Source organism: Periophthalmus magnuspinnatus, chromosome 11 (assembly GCF_009829125.3).
Source record: "Periophthalmus magnuspinnatus isolate fPerMag1 chromosome 11, fPerMag1.2.pri, whole genome shotgun sequence".
Lineage (NCBI taxonomy): Eukaryota > Metazoa > Chordata > Actinopteri > Gobiiformes > Gobiidae > Periophthalmus > Periophthalmus magnuspinnatus.
Window position 1 is genome coordinate 7843350 of NC_047136.2, and position 18376 is coordinate 7861725.

Here is an 18376-nt window from a genome sequence, read left to right on the forward strand (position 1 = left end):
GACGATGGCAAATAATGTCCGAATTTATGCTAAATAAATAGAGTTTTTGTATTAACTATTTCACTTTCTACTAGGGCTGGGCAAAAAAAATCGATTAAATCGATTAATAGAATTTGAAGTTCAATGACAGGGACCAAAGTTTAGCTCAGGGCCCTGCAGAGCTGACCGGTGACGTCAAATGAAATGTGAGGATTAAATCTTTAATGCAATAGTTTTATTTCATTCTTAAGCCACTTCCCCCCAGACAATGGGTTATATGATCACCGAATACAGTCTTTTCAATCTAATCAAAAAACGACTTTTTGGAGAAAAAAAAAAAAAGACTATTTTATTTTTAGGCTAAATCACCCAGCCCTACTTTCGGCTATAAACCGAGTAACCTCGAGTGAAGCATGAGCCACAGTCTGCTGCTGTGAAAAGAATAAACTCCAGACTATTGTGTAAACGAGGGGAATAAAGAGCTAAAGGATGTGATCCTACCTGTGACCTGTGAGGACGCATCAGCAGCGGGTTTCACTCTTCACCATGTGCCACAGTAGGAGGGACTGTAGTTGGAGTTCATTTGACTCAATATCCCAGAATGCTTTGCTTCGGCGGAATTTCGAAGGGCTCCATGGAAACGGCAGACTAGCGTGCTACATGCTAACCACAGCTAGCTCGTACCGAATGACTGTGTAAAGCTGACACCTCTACAGTGCTCTTGTGTTATTGTCATATAATCATGAGCCGGACACCGGATGCCCGGTCGCGGTGAGTGTTACATAAACCTCTGTCACATGTAGCATCACAGCACGGGGCTTTATGATATGGGAAAGACACAAACTGGAACGTTACTTCAGCTTATGTTAACCTTATGGGACCACAGCCTAACGGTTTTTGGTTAATATATTTCATCTATATGTATCTGTAGAGGACAGATCATAGCTGAAAATAACGCAAGCTGTGTTATTCAAAGAGTTAACGTGACTGTGCTCTGCCCTTATGTTTTTAATGGATATACTCCTAATAACATATCCATATGCATGTAATGAGTATATTCCTAATAGACTTGCACTTTGCTTCTCGGACGCTGGTTGATTCTTTTCATGACACTAGATTAGCCATTAGTGTTACAATGGTATATTTAACTGATACTAACATGTGATGAATATTTTCTGCAGAGATGTTGAGACTCGTAAAATCCAAGAGAGCATCACCAATGTAGAAAAATACTTTGGAGAAATGTGCCAACTGTTTGCTGGCTATGGACGTAAAGCTGCGAGGTTGCGAGATAAAGGAGATCTTTTGGTGAAACTGATTGGCCAGTATGCAGACACTGAAACACCAAATCTGAAAAGGGGACTGAAGCAGTTTACAGACAACTTGGCTAAGGTTCAAGACTACCGCAATGCTGAGGTACAGTTCATTCATTCATACGCATCCTTGAAATACAAACATGAATACTGTATTTTAAACCTCTGTATTACAGGTGGAAAGACTGGAAGCCAAAGTCATCGAGCCATTAAAAAGTTATGGTGCTGTAGTACGAAGACACAGGGTAGGTCTCTCAAACAGATTATGTTTTGTATTACATAAATATATGTTATATGTTCTTTCATAACTTTTTCCTAGAATGATAAAAAGAGTGCATTGTGTGTTTTTGTAGGAAGATCTAAAATCAACACAGAATGCCAGAGAGCGAGAGTCCAAACTAACGGCTCAGCTTGAGAGGGCTAGACAGAGAAACCCCTCCGACAGACAGATCATTGTATCCTTAGCTCCATTTTTGCTTGTTCTTGTTGGGTTGTAACTGTAATACATTGATTATTGGTTGCCATTGTTTTGAGTGATTAAACCTGGCAATATATACCTTGACAAACTTTTCAGTCACATGTACGTGTCTTAAATATGCAACCGTGGTAATGTATACATACTCAAACACATTCTACTGGATGTGCAGTACAATTATATTCATCCAATGCAACAATAACTCTCATAATGACTAATGTAATCAAAAGCATTACCACAAGGGGGAGATGTTTACTACCCTACAAACATACTTAAAACGTATTATATATTGCAAATTACTCAAACTGTCTTAAGTAAATGACACAGAAAGGATACCTTTTTATAAAATATGGATTAAACACTTTTATGTGTTCTTTTACCTTCAGGCTGAAAGTGAGCTGCAGAGAGCTACAATGGACGCCACCAGGATCACCAGGCTCTTGGAAGAAACTATAGATGATTTTGAGAAGCAGAAAATTAGAGATATTAAGGTGCACTTCAAAGTCTCCTCATTATATGATATCAATTTTGTGGGTACTGTAAAGCCATTGTGTACTGTCTTTTTGTAGAAGATCTTTGGCGAATTTGTGGTCATCGAGATGGGGTTTCATGCTAAGGCCTTGGAGCTGTACACTTTGGCCTACCAGAGTATTCAGAGTGTGGATGAGGAGGCAGACCTGGAGGTAGGTTTGACCTTTATGTTGCTGATTCATAAAGACATTCAACATTCCATGCATTTTTCATACAATTGTTGTTGTTAATTAAAGTCTGTGTTTTTATTGGGGCCTACCTATGTAGTTCTGCTGATTGTTCTAGAGAGTGAGTGCCACTTCCAAAATGTGGTATATCCAGCCTCCACGGACGAGCTGATAAACATGAATCACTGCTCATACGCATACTGTACACACCCTCAAAATTATGTGGCAACAATTCACCACAGGAATTATGCAGGCTACTTTCTGCTGCTTTACAAAGGGAGGTTTAAAGGACTATTTGCATTTGGGAAGTTCTTTAATTGAATCAACACAAACTCTATTGTCTTCTTGTGGATTTATCACTCGTCACCATCTCATCTGTATTTTTACTTTGAATGACGCACACTTCATTCATGCTTTAGTGAAACTCCTCTCCCACATAAGGCAGTTTTCAGTGACTCATGGTTCAAAGGATAGATTCATCAGAAAACCTAAACAATGAAAGGCATGGGGATCATCTTGACAAAGGGCTTAAGTAGGCTCCTTGTTTGTCATGGCAAATACAGTTGTGGTTTAGATTTTTCTGCTGACTCTTCTGAGCTTTTTGTATCTAAGCAAAGTTTCACACTGTAAGAATACACTGCGCCTTACTTACATTTATATACATACAACCAATGAGTGGACACAACCAGTGTATTTTGTTTCCATTGAGGAGAAGTACAGTGCTTGCTACTGTCTTGACAGGTGTTCAGGACCACACTGCACCCACCAGAATACCAGTCCCGCTTAGACATAGTGCGAGCTCATTCCCAAATGTCTCTCAATCGCACTGAGTCCTTCATGGGAACCTCAGGGTCCACACAGGTAAGACAGAGATGGCACAGACTCTTCACACAGATAGTTTAAATTCTCTAAATCTTATTCAAACATACATATTTAAATGTTGCTAGAAAATGAAGGTCATTATTAACACTTCAGCATCACTTGCATTATTTTTATAATAAGTCTGTTTTTCCATTGCATGGCCGTGTCAGCTACATTACATACATCATTCAAAATATTCATATTGCGTAAGTCTTGCTTGTAATATAGACTTGTGTGTTTTTTGTACCACTGTACTTTTCTGAACCTGTTTTACACAGATCAGTTGGTTCCTTTAGTGTTTTGAGGATGGCAGATTTTGTTGCAGACACAGACTGCAGCTGACACGTGTCATCTGAATGTGCATCAAAAGCCTGTTGCCTAATGAACACAAGGAACACACTGACCGACTTCTGACTTGAGTCTTGTCTCTGATAATCAGCTGTTCCTGAACATCAACGCACTTGTTAATTTGATGCAGAGGCAGGTCTCAGTGACAAAACACACCTGTTTTACCATCATTTTCAAATGTTTTAACATTTAAGTAAATTTGGTGTGCAAAATATAATGTAATATTGCATTGGATTATAACGTTTTTCCTCTTGACTATGTGCAAAAAACAAAAAACATTTGTTTACACAAAATCATCACAAATAGACATGACATGATTTGGGAAATTTTTAATTTCCAGATCAGCCTAATATTTTCTAAAACTTCCTTTTTCCATTTATCTTGCAGCAACATCGTGCTAGTCTTCGACAGATGAGGAAAGAGGAAGAGGACGATGAGGAGGATTCTGATGACGAGTCAGAGGAGGAGTCAGAGGACAGTTAATACTTATGTTGTGCATTTAAATCAACTTCATATAACTCACTACTCGTTGCCAAAGTCAGCAGTATTTTCGTTATTTAGTACTTTAAATTGTTATGTTTTACACAATGTATGCCATTCTGTTCTTTTATAACATTGTGACCCCTGTTTTAATATGTCAAATGTTTGTCTACCGCTGCATTGTTTATTTGTCTTTATAATCTTCTTTACTATTAAATTCATTTATTAAAAAACAAACCAATTTGAGCTTTGAATGTAAAATGACTGCTGCCAATTGCCACAATCGAACAAAGGGCTTCCAGCACAATAGAAAGGCCGTGAATGCATTATGTTTTCATGTAAATACAGCTCGTGTTTATTTGCATATATCACTTGAGACTGATGGTGTCTGTGTGGTCTGTCTCTGTCTGGCCCACATGAGTCACTCTGCGTTTATCATTGAGCGGCGTGTGTCACTGTAGATCTCCCATAGGACACATCCCCGTTAAAGGAACATTTAGACAGCAATTTGTGAAGACGTATATTTAAATTACAGGCTCCAGATACACTGTTGTAAGACCCTCAAACTCACATATTCATAGACACCTGTATTTTTCATAAAACCAGTAGGTAAAATGTATATCTGCACCCCACATGTAGAGTAAGGATGTGGTATTTAGCACAAAGGACATTTTATCATCAAATACTACCCTGTTTTTACATCTGAAACCCCTGACCTACCCCATGTCGATTATTACATTGCCATAGATAAAAATATGTTAATCCACTCTGTATGATACTTGTTTAATTTTTCATTTTCCTTCTGAGGTTGTTGGTTAGCTAATGGTATTGCTCATAGTGTTCATTCAGTGCATAGTAATTTGCAAGGATCTAATGCAGATCATAATAATAAACGGACCTGCAACTGGTATAAAACTGTGGCTCCTATTTGACAGAAGGATACAGTGTGTACAATCAGTCCTAGCATCCTGCCCAGAGCCCCCCTAAGCTTGACTTTGTGAATTTCAATGGCAACACAGAGGTGACTCATCCCTGTAAAGTGTGTTTGTGTGTTTGAGTGACTCAGAGCAAGCTTTTCAATCACATATTAACCTGAAAGCTCCACTCCTCTTTCCCAGAGTGGACAATGGCCGCTGACCTGTCACGAAGGAGGGAATAAATAGACCGAGAGTGGTGGCAGAAAGACTAAGCAACAAAGGCTAAAACAGCAAAAGAGCTCCAGTGAGTCACTGATTGTAAAAAACAAACAGGGAGATCCTTGTTGCCAAGAACCAGATGTGAAGAGAGGAAGAGAGAGAGAAAGAGAGAGGGAGGAATGAAAGAGGTCAGTCAAATCCTCCTGCCTTTATCACTGACTATGACTCACAGGTCCTTAGAGCACACCAGAATTATAAAGCCCTGTAGCATGTCAACTGTAAATGATTTCCATATAAAATACACAACCAACATACACTTAATACAAACTTTAACATTTATATAGTGTTTTTGCAATATATAAAACAGTTTGTGTAAATCTAGTCACATGATAAGGATGCAAATAAAGCTGCAAACAAAGATGCTAATGTGAAACTAAGATTTAAGATGCAATCCACTATATCCAGTTATAGAGTTATAGAGAAAGATGAAACAATTTAAAACAATATTGAATCGTTATGATATTGTTCCATATAAAGGAGGCCAAAATCCATGAATAACAAACGTTCTGCTGCAGCAACCAGTAGCTAAAATGAAATAATTCTGCAAGTCTATCATGGGATTATATTTGACAGCTCGAAACAGTAAAAGTATAACAGATACACACGCCCTGTTCACAGCTAAAACTGAATTTCTCAACTGGTGCATCCTTAGCCTATTGTTCTGTCTTAAGTGCTATTAACCGTAACGCCACTAGAGGGAGATATTTTAATGTCCTTCCCCCAGACCTGTGTAATTGAACAGGCATTGATATGGAGACACCGTGTTCTTTCCACACTTTGGACGATTCATTGAGTGTAAATAAACATAATAGATAGCCTTAATATTGTTTACTGCCTGGCATTTCCACAGATTGGTATGCATTTGAGACTGTGACAGACGCTAAACCACAATGCACAATAGCACATAAAACTGTATTATTTAAAGCTTCATTAACGCAACTGTAGGTAATTTAAATTGTAACGCAATGCAATGCAATCTCACACAGCCTCTTATATGATTTGGCACACAAAGAAGTGATGTTTTCCTGGACTGACTCATCTGTAGCCTTCCCACGCAATGCTGGTGCAACAACACAAATGCTTATGTTTTTGATTAAGTTAAGCTCAATATATACATTATAAGTACTTTTCCTTTATGTCTTAATCTGAGTTCACTAGGTTTATTTGTAATGTGAGCTTTAGTTTTAGTGAATGTGGTACTGCAGCTGTAAAAGTGAGTCCGCATAGCCCGGGTCTGAGTCACAGCCTGAGTCACTGACAGTGCTGCCTTGGCGTGTGTATGTTGTTTGCATGTGTGTGAGAGCCGGACCACTACCTGCTGTGCGTGCAATGTGCTGCAGGGCCTTCTGGGAACTGTGGACTGTCCCCCCCGTGTCACAAGAACATGCTCAGTTAGTGTGGTGAGTGGAGGGGACAGGATAGTAAGGTGTAAATTTTCAGGATTTGCAGAAAGAATGAAAAGAGTGAAAGAGTTTGTGAGGACACTGCTGCAGACTCATGATATGGTTCAACATGAGTCTAGTATGAGTGAGGAAAACAGTGTAGGTCTGATAATGTGTACGTTTTCATAGCATGGTGGTGTGAACTTCCAAATCTGGCACACGGGGGTTGGCAATCTAAACAGAACTGGAAACTGGAGATACATAGGCCTATATTGTCCGTGTAATCCCTCAGTCGTCCAAGTCTGATCCATGGTAAAAGCCAAAGTTAAATCTGTCAACTACAACTGAAGAAGCGGCTTGGATGAACAGCAAAACGTCTTCACTCCTTCAACATTTTGTCCAGTTGACAGATTTAACTTCAGCTTTTCTATAGGCCCATATTTCTTTAAAGTTTTGTCTGAATATTGTATTTTCCTCAACAGTGCAACACTTAACTATCTAATCTAAAACCAAAACATCTGCACTTAACAGTCATTTTGCTAACTGAGTCATCTAAAGCTATTTTTCATTCCATTAATCGTTTCGTTTTTAGATTAAAGGTCTGTAAATATAAGCTTGTTGCTAAGTTTGACCAAAATGAAGCTAAAGTGATGTGATCCTGCTCTCTTAGTACAGTAGTTCTATCAGATCCACTTACAAACAGGTTGGCGGTCCCATAGACGAATGCTGCCATTGTGTCCTTGGGCAAGACACTTAACCCACCTCGCCCCCAGTGTCTGTGTACACTGAAGTATGAATGTGTGTGTGAATCGGGGAGTGGTTCCTTGAAATAAAGCACTTTGAGTGTCTTGAAGGTGGAAAAGCACTCTATAAAAATGTTAAATGTGACCATGTGACTTAAGGAAACTCTTGCTTTGTCATAAAATCCCTTCTCACGGCACATGGCATGTTTTGGAGTTTGTGCATAGTCCTTATTATAATAATACTTACTCTGTTACTATTTTTCTATTATTATCTCTGCTTGTTTCAGCCGTGGACCCATTGTAAACATCCTGTTATCACATCCCAAAATATACAAAATACATGGAATACTTTTACTAACTTATTTTTACAGTGACCCTTAGTTTAATGTACGTTTCTGTCACAGATTTAAGTCAAAAGCCTTAATCATGCAGTGTTCATTTCACTGATTGAAAGGCAGCACAGAGCATGACAGTGTACATATATGTAACCCAGCCATTCTGCAGCATCTACTGTAAATACACATTCCTTGCTCAGAGGAAAGGCGTAAATCAGCCACATAAGCTCCTAGCCCTGGGTGCTTTTCAGGTGTCAGCTCAAATTCTTTGTCATGTGACGGTGATAAAGCAAAAAGGAACTTGTTATTTATTTACTGTGTTTGGAGTCAGGGAGTGGCACTATTGGATATCTCCGCTCAGCAAAATGTGTGAAGAAGAGGGAAGTGAGTGTGTGGGAATGGCATTATAAAAACTAGTACAGTAGTTCTATCAGCTGATGGTTGTGTTATTTGTAATTTTATGGTTTTACACAATGCTGAGAAATGATGCGTATAATGAAGGCGGGGCTTCATTTGAGCCGGTGCAAGACGGAACAGGATCCGGCAACACTTTTCTTTGATCTGGTGACTATAATTATATATTTATGTTTAACTAAAGGTTAAACTATTCCCTTCTGTGAGAGTGGTCCAATACACCCAGCCCGCTGTGCACATCAGGAGTTCTGAATCTAAATTACAAGTAACTCACTTTTTAATGAGCTAAAGATACAGAAATGTGATTTGTTTGTTCAGATATTAAATGCACAGTGACGCACAGAGCGCAGACGAGGATGTGAGGAAATCCAGAGGCATTAGGACTAAATACAGGTAAAGTCCCGCCCTTTAGGCTATGCTGTCAACAGTCTCATGAATGAGCAGCTTTTGTACTACTTTTTGTTCCAGTTTTTGTAGATGAGTGCCAGATTGAGCCGATACACGGAGAGCGAGGGAGCGCGCGTGGGAGGGCATCCGTCAGACTGAGCGTTAGAGCGCAGTAAACAGCTTTGTGTGAATGAGCAGCTTTTGCAGCAATCCAGATCTGTTCCAAACCGTGGTAGAGACTGAGCCGATACAGGGCGCAGGCGAGGGAAGGGGGGGACTGAGCGGGAGCGAGCGCCTGGGAGGGCATCCGGGCGGCGCGCTTACAGGGCACGTGCCGATGTCACTTGAGTCAAAATGAATGAACTTCCAGGAGGGATACATGTATAAAAACGCGCTCCGACAATTAAAATGACCTTTTATATGGTTTGTATGGTCACCTGCTGTGTGCGTAAAGGTTTGACCTTGAATGGACAGAACGTGCCTTTGGCACCAGATAGATCATTGTTGTATTATATGTTAAATGCTGCCATGCTTGACTTTTTGTTTGTTTAAAGTGTACTATGTAACTTTTAAAATATTCTTCAATTATGATTTATTCAATTACATGTGTTGAAAAAAATAAAGCATTCACCTGTAATTTGTCCTGGTGACATCCTTTACAACATAGAAATAAATAGGTTTAATGTAATAGTGTGGAACATTTTTGGCCAAGCAATAACATCTCCCTGGAGACAAGCAGGTGGCAGGCACTTGGCTGGAAAGTGAATCTTTAATAATGTTTCATATACATACAAATGCAGATTCATCTGCTCATGACTGCATGAGGTTCAGCTCCTGTCTTGTGCTCCTGTCTCGCGCTGCATGTTTTGCTGAGTGGCTTTGTTAGTCTATTCCACCCTATGGCAGCTGTTAATGATTTCAAATGTAAGAGCCAGATTGTATGCATATGTGCATCTGAATTGCACAACCTGCTTACTGCTCTGAGCTGCTGTGGGCCTGTAGACTTGACTGTGCCTTCAGTTGGTGCTCTAATATCCCATGACTTCTGTAAAATGGGTCATTATTCTCAAAAACATCCAGGTGAGTGCACTTCCCGGTATCATTCACTCCATCACCTGTGACACATTAGCCTATCTGCTATTAACATTATCACTGCTTTTATAAACTCAAATGACCTAAACAGAGGATGGACCTTGGCCACTGGTTATTTTTGTACAGTATCAAATGAGTTGTTTTATGGCTATGACTCTTAGATGTAATAAACAAGAGGAAACTGTGACTTGTTAGGTACTTACCATGTACTTTATAAAGGTGGAAGTATATTTAAAACGTGAGTAAACCACCTGGTGATTCAAACACATTATAATATATGAATATTCAAAAGTACATGTTTTGAAGAAAATGTTATATGAATATATCTTTGTAAAATGATCACTTTTGCACATAGAAACTATTCAAGTGTGTCTCTAATATGAATGGGAACAGAGAATACTGAAATAGTAACAGCAGTAATAGTTTGCTTTAGTAGCCGAGGTTAACTAGTGGAAGCAGCAAGTGTAACAGAAAATAGATATGGTCAGAGAAATCTGTTAAAAGTGAAACCTTAACTCCATCAGTGCAAAGTCATATGTAAAGCAACGATCAGTAAGCATTTAATTAACTCGGGTAATATTACACTAAGTGCTTTTTACATCTTCTAGTGTTTTGAAGTACCACAGAAGTCCCAGGTGAGCCATATTTCAACAGAACGTGTGAAGTAGTTGACTGGGCGCTCGGGGTCATGAGGAGCAGGGAAACTGTTTGCAGCTCTTGCGCAATGACAAAAGCGACTCTATATTCTTCCACATTTAAAAACACACACACACACACAGAAGTCAGCATTTCCCACACATGCCCTGGACTGTGGAGCAATGTCTCACATGAAACTAAAGAAGAGATGTGACGTGAGGCGCTGTCAGCTCTGTCCTGGGTCAACTGTGAGGACCACTGCCAAGTCTGGGAGCAAAAATAATCCACAAACACAAGCGGGGCAGGACGAAAGAAGTAGGTTGAAAGTGAAGGAAAAGTCAAGCCTCGTGTCGTGCCTTGAGATTGTATACATAAGAAACACTAGTGCTACTTCACTGTGGGACCCTAATGAGAAATACCAGAATAGTGCACTTGAACATAACAGGGTCCTTGGCATTTGCGTCTAATTTTAGATGAGATTATAAAAGGGAAGGGTCTGAGAAATGGGGCTGCTTTGGCTATTTTTATTCATCTAGTGAGGTGGTGTTTATTTATTTTTTTTAACAGAGAAACTTATAAATGATTAAATAATGAGGAAAATATGTCTGTGTGTGTGTGGGGGGGGGGCGTGTGCAGGGGTGTGTGTGTGTGTGTGTGTGTGTTGGGGGGGGGGGGATTTCATTTTAATGAGATATTTTTACAAGAGCCAATATGCCACAGCTCATAAACTGCAAGGATTTTGAGCTAAATTTGACTGGTTACATAGCACTTACTGGAAGTCATGATTTGCAAACAATCCATCTTTAAAGAATGCAATGGTGCAACTCCCGAGTAGCCAAATTTCACTCTGCGCATACTTTGATTAGTATATACCATAATATCTTGCCGAAGTAAAAGTCCATTCAATACAAACATGCCAAATCTCAGCCTTTCTATCCATCACAAGCGGACAATTTCATTTATACAGACCCAGGAAATTACAATAGGCGCATCACCTCCTCATAGGACAAAAATGTTAGAACAGAGCGGCTTGTTTGGGGACACAGCCTGGGAACAGCCAGTGCACTAATGAGGTCTATCCCGTGAGGATTTAGAGCTGCCCAAAGGAATGTGGACTCCCATGATGGGCCTGTCCCACCACAACCCAACCCCCACCCCTTCCCCTCGCCTCTCTGACACATGCATGAGAACTGAGAGGAGGTGCCCACCAGTAGAAGCGCTGGTCATTTGCTCGCTACTGCAAAAGAGAAGAACATAATGAGACCACTGGGGAATGTGACACTCATTTGAGACAGTGGAAGAGATTTCAGCGCAAGAATGAGAGTGTAAAAGTGGTATTCAAATAAAAAAATATGGTTACTCCAACATGAGTGTAATGTGGTTAAAATATTACGTAGTTTGGTCACACTAGGAAGTCCATACAGGGCTGATTCATTGCTTTATGGCCCAATGGATAAAGCATTTACCCCAGAACTGCATTTGACTCAATATGTTGTCATTGTCTCTTAAAGGCCCATATCACTCTATTTCCTGATCTATGTTATAATGTTGTTTTTTCACCAAAATACCTGGAGTTGTTTTTTGTTTCATTCACACAAATCACACCCTGCATTTTTTTTTCTCTCAAACAGAAAGCACTCTCTTCCACCTCGTGATGTCATGCGGTTTCATACAGGAAGTGCTCCTCTGTGTTTTTAAACTCCATTCACCTTCGCGGGAATAATATGGATTATGTCATCTCTGGAATTGCCAACTCCACTGGACAAAATGTAATAGGTCGCTGTTAACTGCAAAACAACCGCTTCATGACAGCACAAGGTGGAATAGAGCATTTTGAGCTTTGGAGATGTAGAAAGACTAGTAAAACAAGATTACTCAAACATGTGTGAATGAAACAAAACACAGCTACAGCTATGTTTTTGAGAAGGTAACAATGTTCTAACATGGTTTAAAGCTCAAAAGAGTCAATTTTGCGTAATATAGGACCATTATAGTTCACCAATTCTCACTGTTTTTGTGTTGAATCTTTGGACACGCTAACCTCACCTTTGAAATTTGTCATGCCACAGAGAGCCGTCAGTGGTCATAATATTACGGCCGATTGTGTAAACAGTAAGTTAGCGAGGTCAGAGCAGGACTGGACAGATGGAAGACTGTTACGATGATATGGGACTTGTATTAACACCACATTTGTTCTTGGAAGTTGGCTCAAAGTTGGAGTGTGAGAACCAAGTGCGGGTGAGTTTACTAGAGTGACTGGTGTGAAGCAGACACAGGGGGGACAGGGGCCGGCTGCTCCGAGAGACGCACAGCTTGGGTGTCCAGCTCTGTCACGACTTCATTACCAAAGCACGCACCACACAAGTTTATCAAGTTTTATTAGCGCAACAACATCGTGTGTGTTTGAGTCGTGTTAATGTTTACAATAAATCACTGATTGATTGTTCATAAAAGGAAGAGGTGTGTTCCACTTTTTCATCAAAAGCAAAAACATCTGAACAGCTATTGTTTTCTTGCTGAGAATAGTTGGTGGGTAAAAGGTTGAAGTAAATAATATGTTTCTACAGGGGTGGAATCTAGGCTTGGAGCAGTTTGGATCAGAAAATTGTTTTGCGAATCTCTAATTTCCTCTCTCTAAAACTGGTATTTCTGAAATGTCTTTGATATTGTCCACATATTTAACACATTGTATTTCAAATGGCAAAAGTTCATGAATGTTTGTCCTGAATGAATGCTAAAAGATTTCAAAACAGATGTCAGTTTTATAGGCTTACAGTAGCAACATATTTACTTAACTCTACCCTCCAGTGTGCATTACTGATTGTATAGGCTTTCATATACAGAGAGCAGTCATCTCGTTTATAGTAACTAAAGCGGAACACGCTGGAAAAGAGATTAAGTGTTTCCACAGTGCTAGAATTGGTGTTGTAATAATAAACAACAAGCCTTTTTTTCTCTCTATTTAATCAACCAATGAAGTACATGAGGTATATCACTTTATAAGGTCCCTTTTGTTCTGACTCAGTAACTCACTGTATACTGACTAATATTATACCTTCTATATCCAGTCAGTACAGATTGCATAAAGTACATAAAAGGCTGAAGTGGGAATTCTTAGGTGGGACAGGTTTGACCGGTGCACTCTGACAGCTGCTCTTAAAATCACACACTCTCCTGCCCCGTGTGTTCGCTGGGAGGAACTACGTGTCACCTCACTGCTGTGTTTTGGAAAAAGTGGCTGTTGTTGCCATGGAGCTCCTGTTTGATCTGCGGTAATTAAGTGAAGCCCATTGATTGCACAATGTGAGCCGGCAGCAGTGACTGGACATCTCATCAAACACACAGTTAACCCGCATTTACCCACAATGCCTTGTCCTTACATGGCCTAGAGCGGGTGAAAGGAAAGGAGGCAGATAGGGTTTAACCGAGATAAAGTTTACAAATTGAAAAGGGATTTGATTGTGAGCCGTCTGATAAGCTTGATGATTACTATGCCCGCAGAATGGCTGGCAGCATTACATGTGAAAAGCCTGTGCTAACAATGGCTGCTCCATAGAGCTCAATGCTACGTACTGTATATGTGAGAAGTTTTCAGAGTGTACTTGCTGCAACACAGTGCAATCCCAAGGCCAAAACCTCAAGTGTCAGCAGGAGCACAGCCAAAGAGCACACAGCATGAGCTGGTTTTGGTCAACTTGTTTTGGTCCAGACACCAAGAAAAACAAGTTGCGCATGAAAGGAAATTCCATTTCTATATAAAATATTACAGAGAATCTTTTACCATCAGTTACTATCATGTAGCTGATGTTAGATGTAAACCAACATTGTGTGTAAAGCTGAATTAAGTACTAACTACTATGTCCCTGCAAAGTGGAAAGAATCTGGAAATATTTTTTCATTTCATAAAGTACAGATATATATTAAAAAATATGATGCCTAATTGACAGAATAAGCACGCGTGAGACAAGTTATCTAATGTCTAGTCTTGTCTGTTAGTGGTTTGCACCCACAGGCTCAGAAGTCATGCTGGGTACACTGTCAGTCCATGCGTCCTCTATGGTCATGCTGTTTGGTTTAAAGTGAATTAGTCCTGCAGCAGAGCTCAGGGCTGCTCACATGTCCAACAGTGACCTTCACATGGGACATTCACAAAAGGACGAGCAAACCCAGGAGAGAACTGCCCGGAGTTATGACAAAGACATGCTATTGCAACACACTGTAACCTCCAAAAGCATGCTAAGATGGAAGCGGCTCAATTGTTTTAAGTCAAAGTATATTTCTCATGCTCCAGGCTGCTGAGTGTGTGTATTACACTGATACTTGTGAAATAGAGTGAGGCCAAGTACCATGAACTGTAATGATCCATGGGGACTTCCACTCTTCTTGTTCTTTGAACTCAGAGTACATGAGTGCAATCATAGGACACTTTTATAACATAACAAGTACTGCCAGTGAAAATGAAGACTGTAGGCCTAATTTTTATGTACATTATAAGACCAAAATAGTTTACAATAGTAAACAGTAACAAAATATTAACAAAAAGAATTGATTTACATGAGCTTCATACTCAGTAATGAAACATTAACAATAATAACTCCTCATACTTAGTAATGCATCATGCCTATTGTTTCCTTATCTATTATAAAAGTTGCCTGTACACAGTTTCTTTAGTTTGACTTTTGGCATTTTAAATTGCACAGGATTTTGACATCTCCATGTTACTCGTGTAAATCTTTTGGATATGCCCTTGGTAGTGTGTTTTGGCAACAGAAGTGTGTGTGAATGAAATTGTCAGACTGTATTTGTGATTATGTTTTAAAATCACAAGTAACAAAAAAAAGTTCAGATGTGTTTCGAAACATGTCTTTGTTCTTGATTACCACAACAGTAATATCTTAAGCCCTAGCAGTTTTACACTATGGGATATAAGACCTGCTAATCCTGCCAGCCTTTCATAAGTGTAAATAAACAGTGCAGCTCTGAAGCAGATTATGTTCCTGAGAGTATTCCTGTGATGTAAACCACAAAAGAATTAAAACAGAGCATAACCTTTCTGATGTTACACAATTTCAATCAGTTAAACTTTATTTATAGAGCATACAAAATGTAACACAAAGTGCTTTAGTCATTAAATATCAATCCCTCATGCTCTTCCACCCAACCAACCCCCACAACTGCCTGACTCCACACAATCATACAACTCACAGGCAGTCACATGCACACACGCACACACACGCATGCACACACACACACCCCTACACCCCCACACACGCGCACACACAGACACCCCCCCCCCCCCACACACACACACACACACTGCAGGCTGAGTACTAATGAACCAATTGAGGACGGTTCATCAGTGGGTTTATTTGCCACCGCCACCAGGACACGACGCAGGGTCCAGAGGAGAGATGAGGTCGAAACACCAACCCTCCACCGGGAGACCATGGGACACCGGCCAGGAGACACAGCTGACCCTCATTCCCGGCACAGAGGGCTTCTACAGAGGAAACACTGGAGATCCTAAAAGTGATTACAACAAAAAGTGAAAAAACCTAACTAGAATATAAAATATAATATGATAAACAAATAAATCTATAAATATTAATCAAAAGCTAAAATAAAAAGGTTGGTCTTGAGCCTGCTCTTAAAAATATGATGACTAGAAGCCTGCTGCTGGAGGAGCACAGGGTCTGTGAGGACTCTTTGGGAAAAAGCAGTTCTGAAAGGCCCAGGATCATTAAGACATTTTAAAAATCAGTTAAAGAACTTTAAAATCATCCTGAAACATGTGGGGAGCCAATGCAGTGATTTTAAAACTGGTGTAATGTTGTTCCGCTTTCTGGTCTTAGTCAGGACACGTGCTGCAGAATTTTGTAATAATTGTAAAGTTGAAATATTCTTTTTGGGAAGACCAGAGAGCAGGGAATTACAGTAGTCGATTGGACTGGTGATAAAAACATGTATCAGCATCTCTGTTTGGCCCGAGAGAGAATGGGGAGGATTCTGGCTATATTTTTTAGGTGATAAATCCTATTTTTGTGATGTTCTTAATGTACAGGATAAAACTGAGTCAAAAATTATGCCAGTTTTTTTTACTGGTGGAGATGGGTTAAAAGAGTGTGCTTGTTGTTTGAGTAAAAGTTTCTCTTTCTGAGCTTCAGAACCAATGACACAGTTTGTTCTGGTTAAGCTTGAGAAAGTTTTCTGCCATCCAGGATTTGATATCTAAAATGCAGTTAAAAAGAGCATCCACTGGTCTGGTGTCATCAGAAGACATGGAGAAGTTAAGCTGAGCATCATTTGCATAACTGTGGAAGCAAGCTCAGGTCTCTATGGGTGCAAAAGGGTGCATTGCAACCTCAGTTAAAAATGTTTGCACCCTGATTTCAGGTGCATAAAATGACACTTAATGTTTGCATATTATGTTTGCCCCAAACTCAAATGCACCCTCAGTCAGTTTGGTCTGCACCCAGCCCTGTGTGGAAGTTAATTGCAACCAGGAGGGAGCATATACAGGTTGAAAAGCACAGGAGCTTAAATGAAACCCTGAGACATACCACATATGATTCTTTAGACCTGAGAGAAGCACGTGTCTACACTCACCATAAATCTGTGAGATAGGATGTGAACTATTTGTGAACAGCACCAGTGAGGCCAAGGTGTTTCAGGCGAGTTAAAAGAATCGTATGGTCTGCTGTGCCAAAAAAAGTGCTTAAATCCAGTAGAACCAACACTGTCACCTTTTGTAAATTGTAATTTACTCTAAAATAATTTTAAATTTTTGACAAGCTGAGAGTGGACTGAAGATGGCAACTCAAACCGAGTGGATCCCGGCGACTCCATAAGCCGGAGAGAACCTTCCCAGGATTACATCCAGATCACATTCCTCCTGGAATTTAAGTAGACTGGACATCTGTTTTTCCAGCTTGGCCACACAAACACAGATAATTAGAGAATATATCTTACTACTGCACTAACTGAACAGGAATGGGCTTTACTGACCATAAATAGTTAAAATGAAGGAATCCTGGCTTTGTAATGAGGTGAGAATATGAATAATACAATACAATACACAACCGCTTTATAAAAACTAGATGCCACAACTGTGTGAAATATATTTTAAAACATTTTATGCTGTACACCCACAGGCCTCCCGTCTGCCGGCCTTAACAAACTGGCCGTTCTGTTGGAGAGAGTTTCATTTTTAGCTCTCATAGACAGAACGTCTCAGTAACTGTGAGTAACACACTCTCAGTATGAGCTACAACACTCGACAAAAAGAAGTGCTCAACCTTAACCAGTGTTCACTTCCACATAAGTTTAATAATGACAGTTACTAAGAATCGCATATGAACCACAAAACCCTCTACAGAATGATGTTGCAACACATTTAAGTAGGACATCTGTTTTCCAGCTTGTCCACCTTTTGGCATAGACCAGCTCAACTGTCACATATGGATGTTGATGTTGAGCTTAGTGGAGTCATGGATAAAGGTTGTGACCAGTTTGCCGCTGTAATGTCCTTTGTTGGTTAACATTAAAATCTGAGTGGTTGGTCCAGTGGTTAAAAAACAATAATGTAGAGAAAAACATAGATCTAAAAAGTGTCCTTAGAATCAGAAAAAAAAACTTTGTTGGGAGTTTGGTTTCACTAGTAACAGAAAAACAACAACGCATGCGCACTTTGCCACATGCTGAAGGTCAATGAGCATGAGAATGGATGAATGGTACACTTTGCCGTAAAACATTTGATACTACCTTGTTTTTCACTGAATATTTCTTACAGTTTTCTCACCAATACTTACCAATGCCATAAAGTGTAATTGCTGGTAGTGTTTTAATTGTTCAGGAGTGCATTGGTCCAAAGCAAACAGATATGTTCTTAGAAACACAGTGGTAGATTTTCACACGATTTTTCCTTTCCGCTCTCCACTAGTGTCATTCACGTCTGTAAGGGTTGCACAAGCGTTGGTTGCATTTTCATATTGAGCAACAAGCTGATAAAGGTCAGAGCAAGTCGGTTTTAAAACATCT

The 18376-nt window shown here is 39.8% G+C and overlaps 2 protein-coding genes across 2 annotated transcripts in view; both read left to right on the plus strand.

The window, feature by feature from the left end:
* adnp2b (ADNP homeobox 2b) overlaps positions 1-18376 on the plus strand; it is a 177797-nt gene that overhangs the window by 31584 nt on the left and 127837 nt on the right. The gene's annotated exons all lie outside the window — the stretch shown is intronic.
* On the plus strand, positions 711-4296 carry cibar1 (CBY1 interacting BAR domain containing 1). The gene is made up of 8 exons (XM_055225421.1): positions 711-750; positions 1161-1395; positions 1469-1537; positions 1646-1777; positions 2154-2258; positions 2337-2450; positions 3207-3326; positions 4062-4296. Exons 1-8 carry the CDS (start codon positions 722-724, stop codon positions 4155-4157), a joined length of 900 nt encoding a protein of 299 aa, XP_055081396.1. The 5' UTR covers positions 711-721; the 3' UTR covers positions 4158-4296.

Excerpts from the sequence above, each read along its gene's own strand:
- cibar1 (XM_055225421.1), top strand. The coding sequence starts at position 722 with ATGAGCCGGACACCGGATGCCCGGTCGCG. Across the intron at positions 1,778-2,153 it reads CTCCATTTTTGCTTGTTCTT|GCTGAAAGTGAGCTGCAGAG; the intron begins GTTGGGTTGTAA and ends TTTTACCTTCAG. Across the intron at positions 2,259-2,336 it reads AGAAAATTAGAGATATTAAG|AAGATCTTTGGCGAATTTGT; the intron begins GTGCACTTCAAA and ends GTCTTTTTGTAG.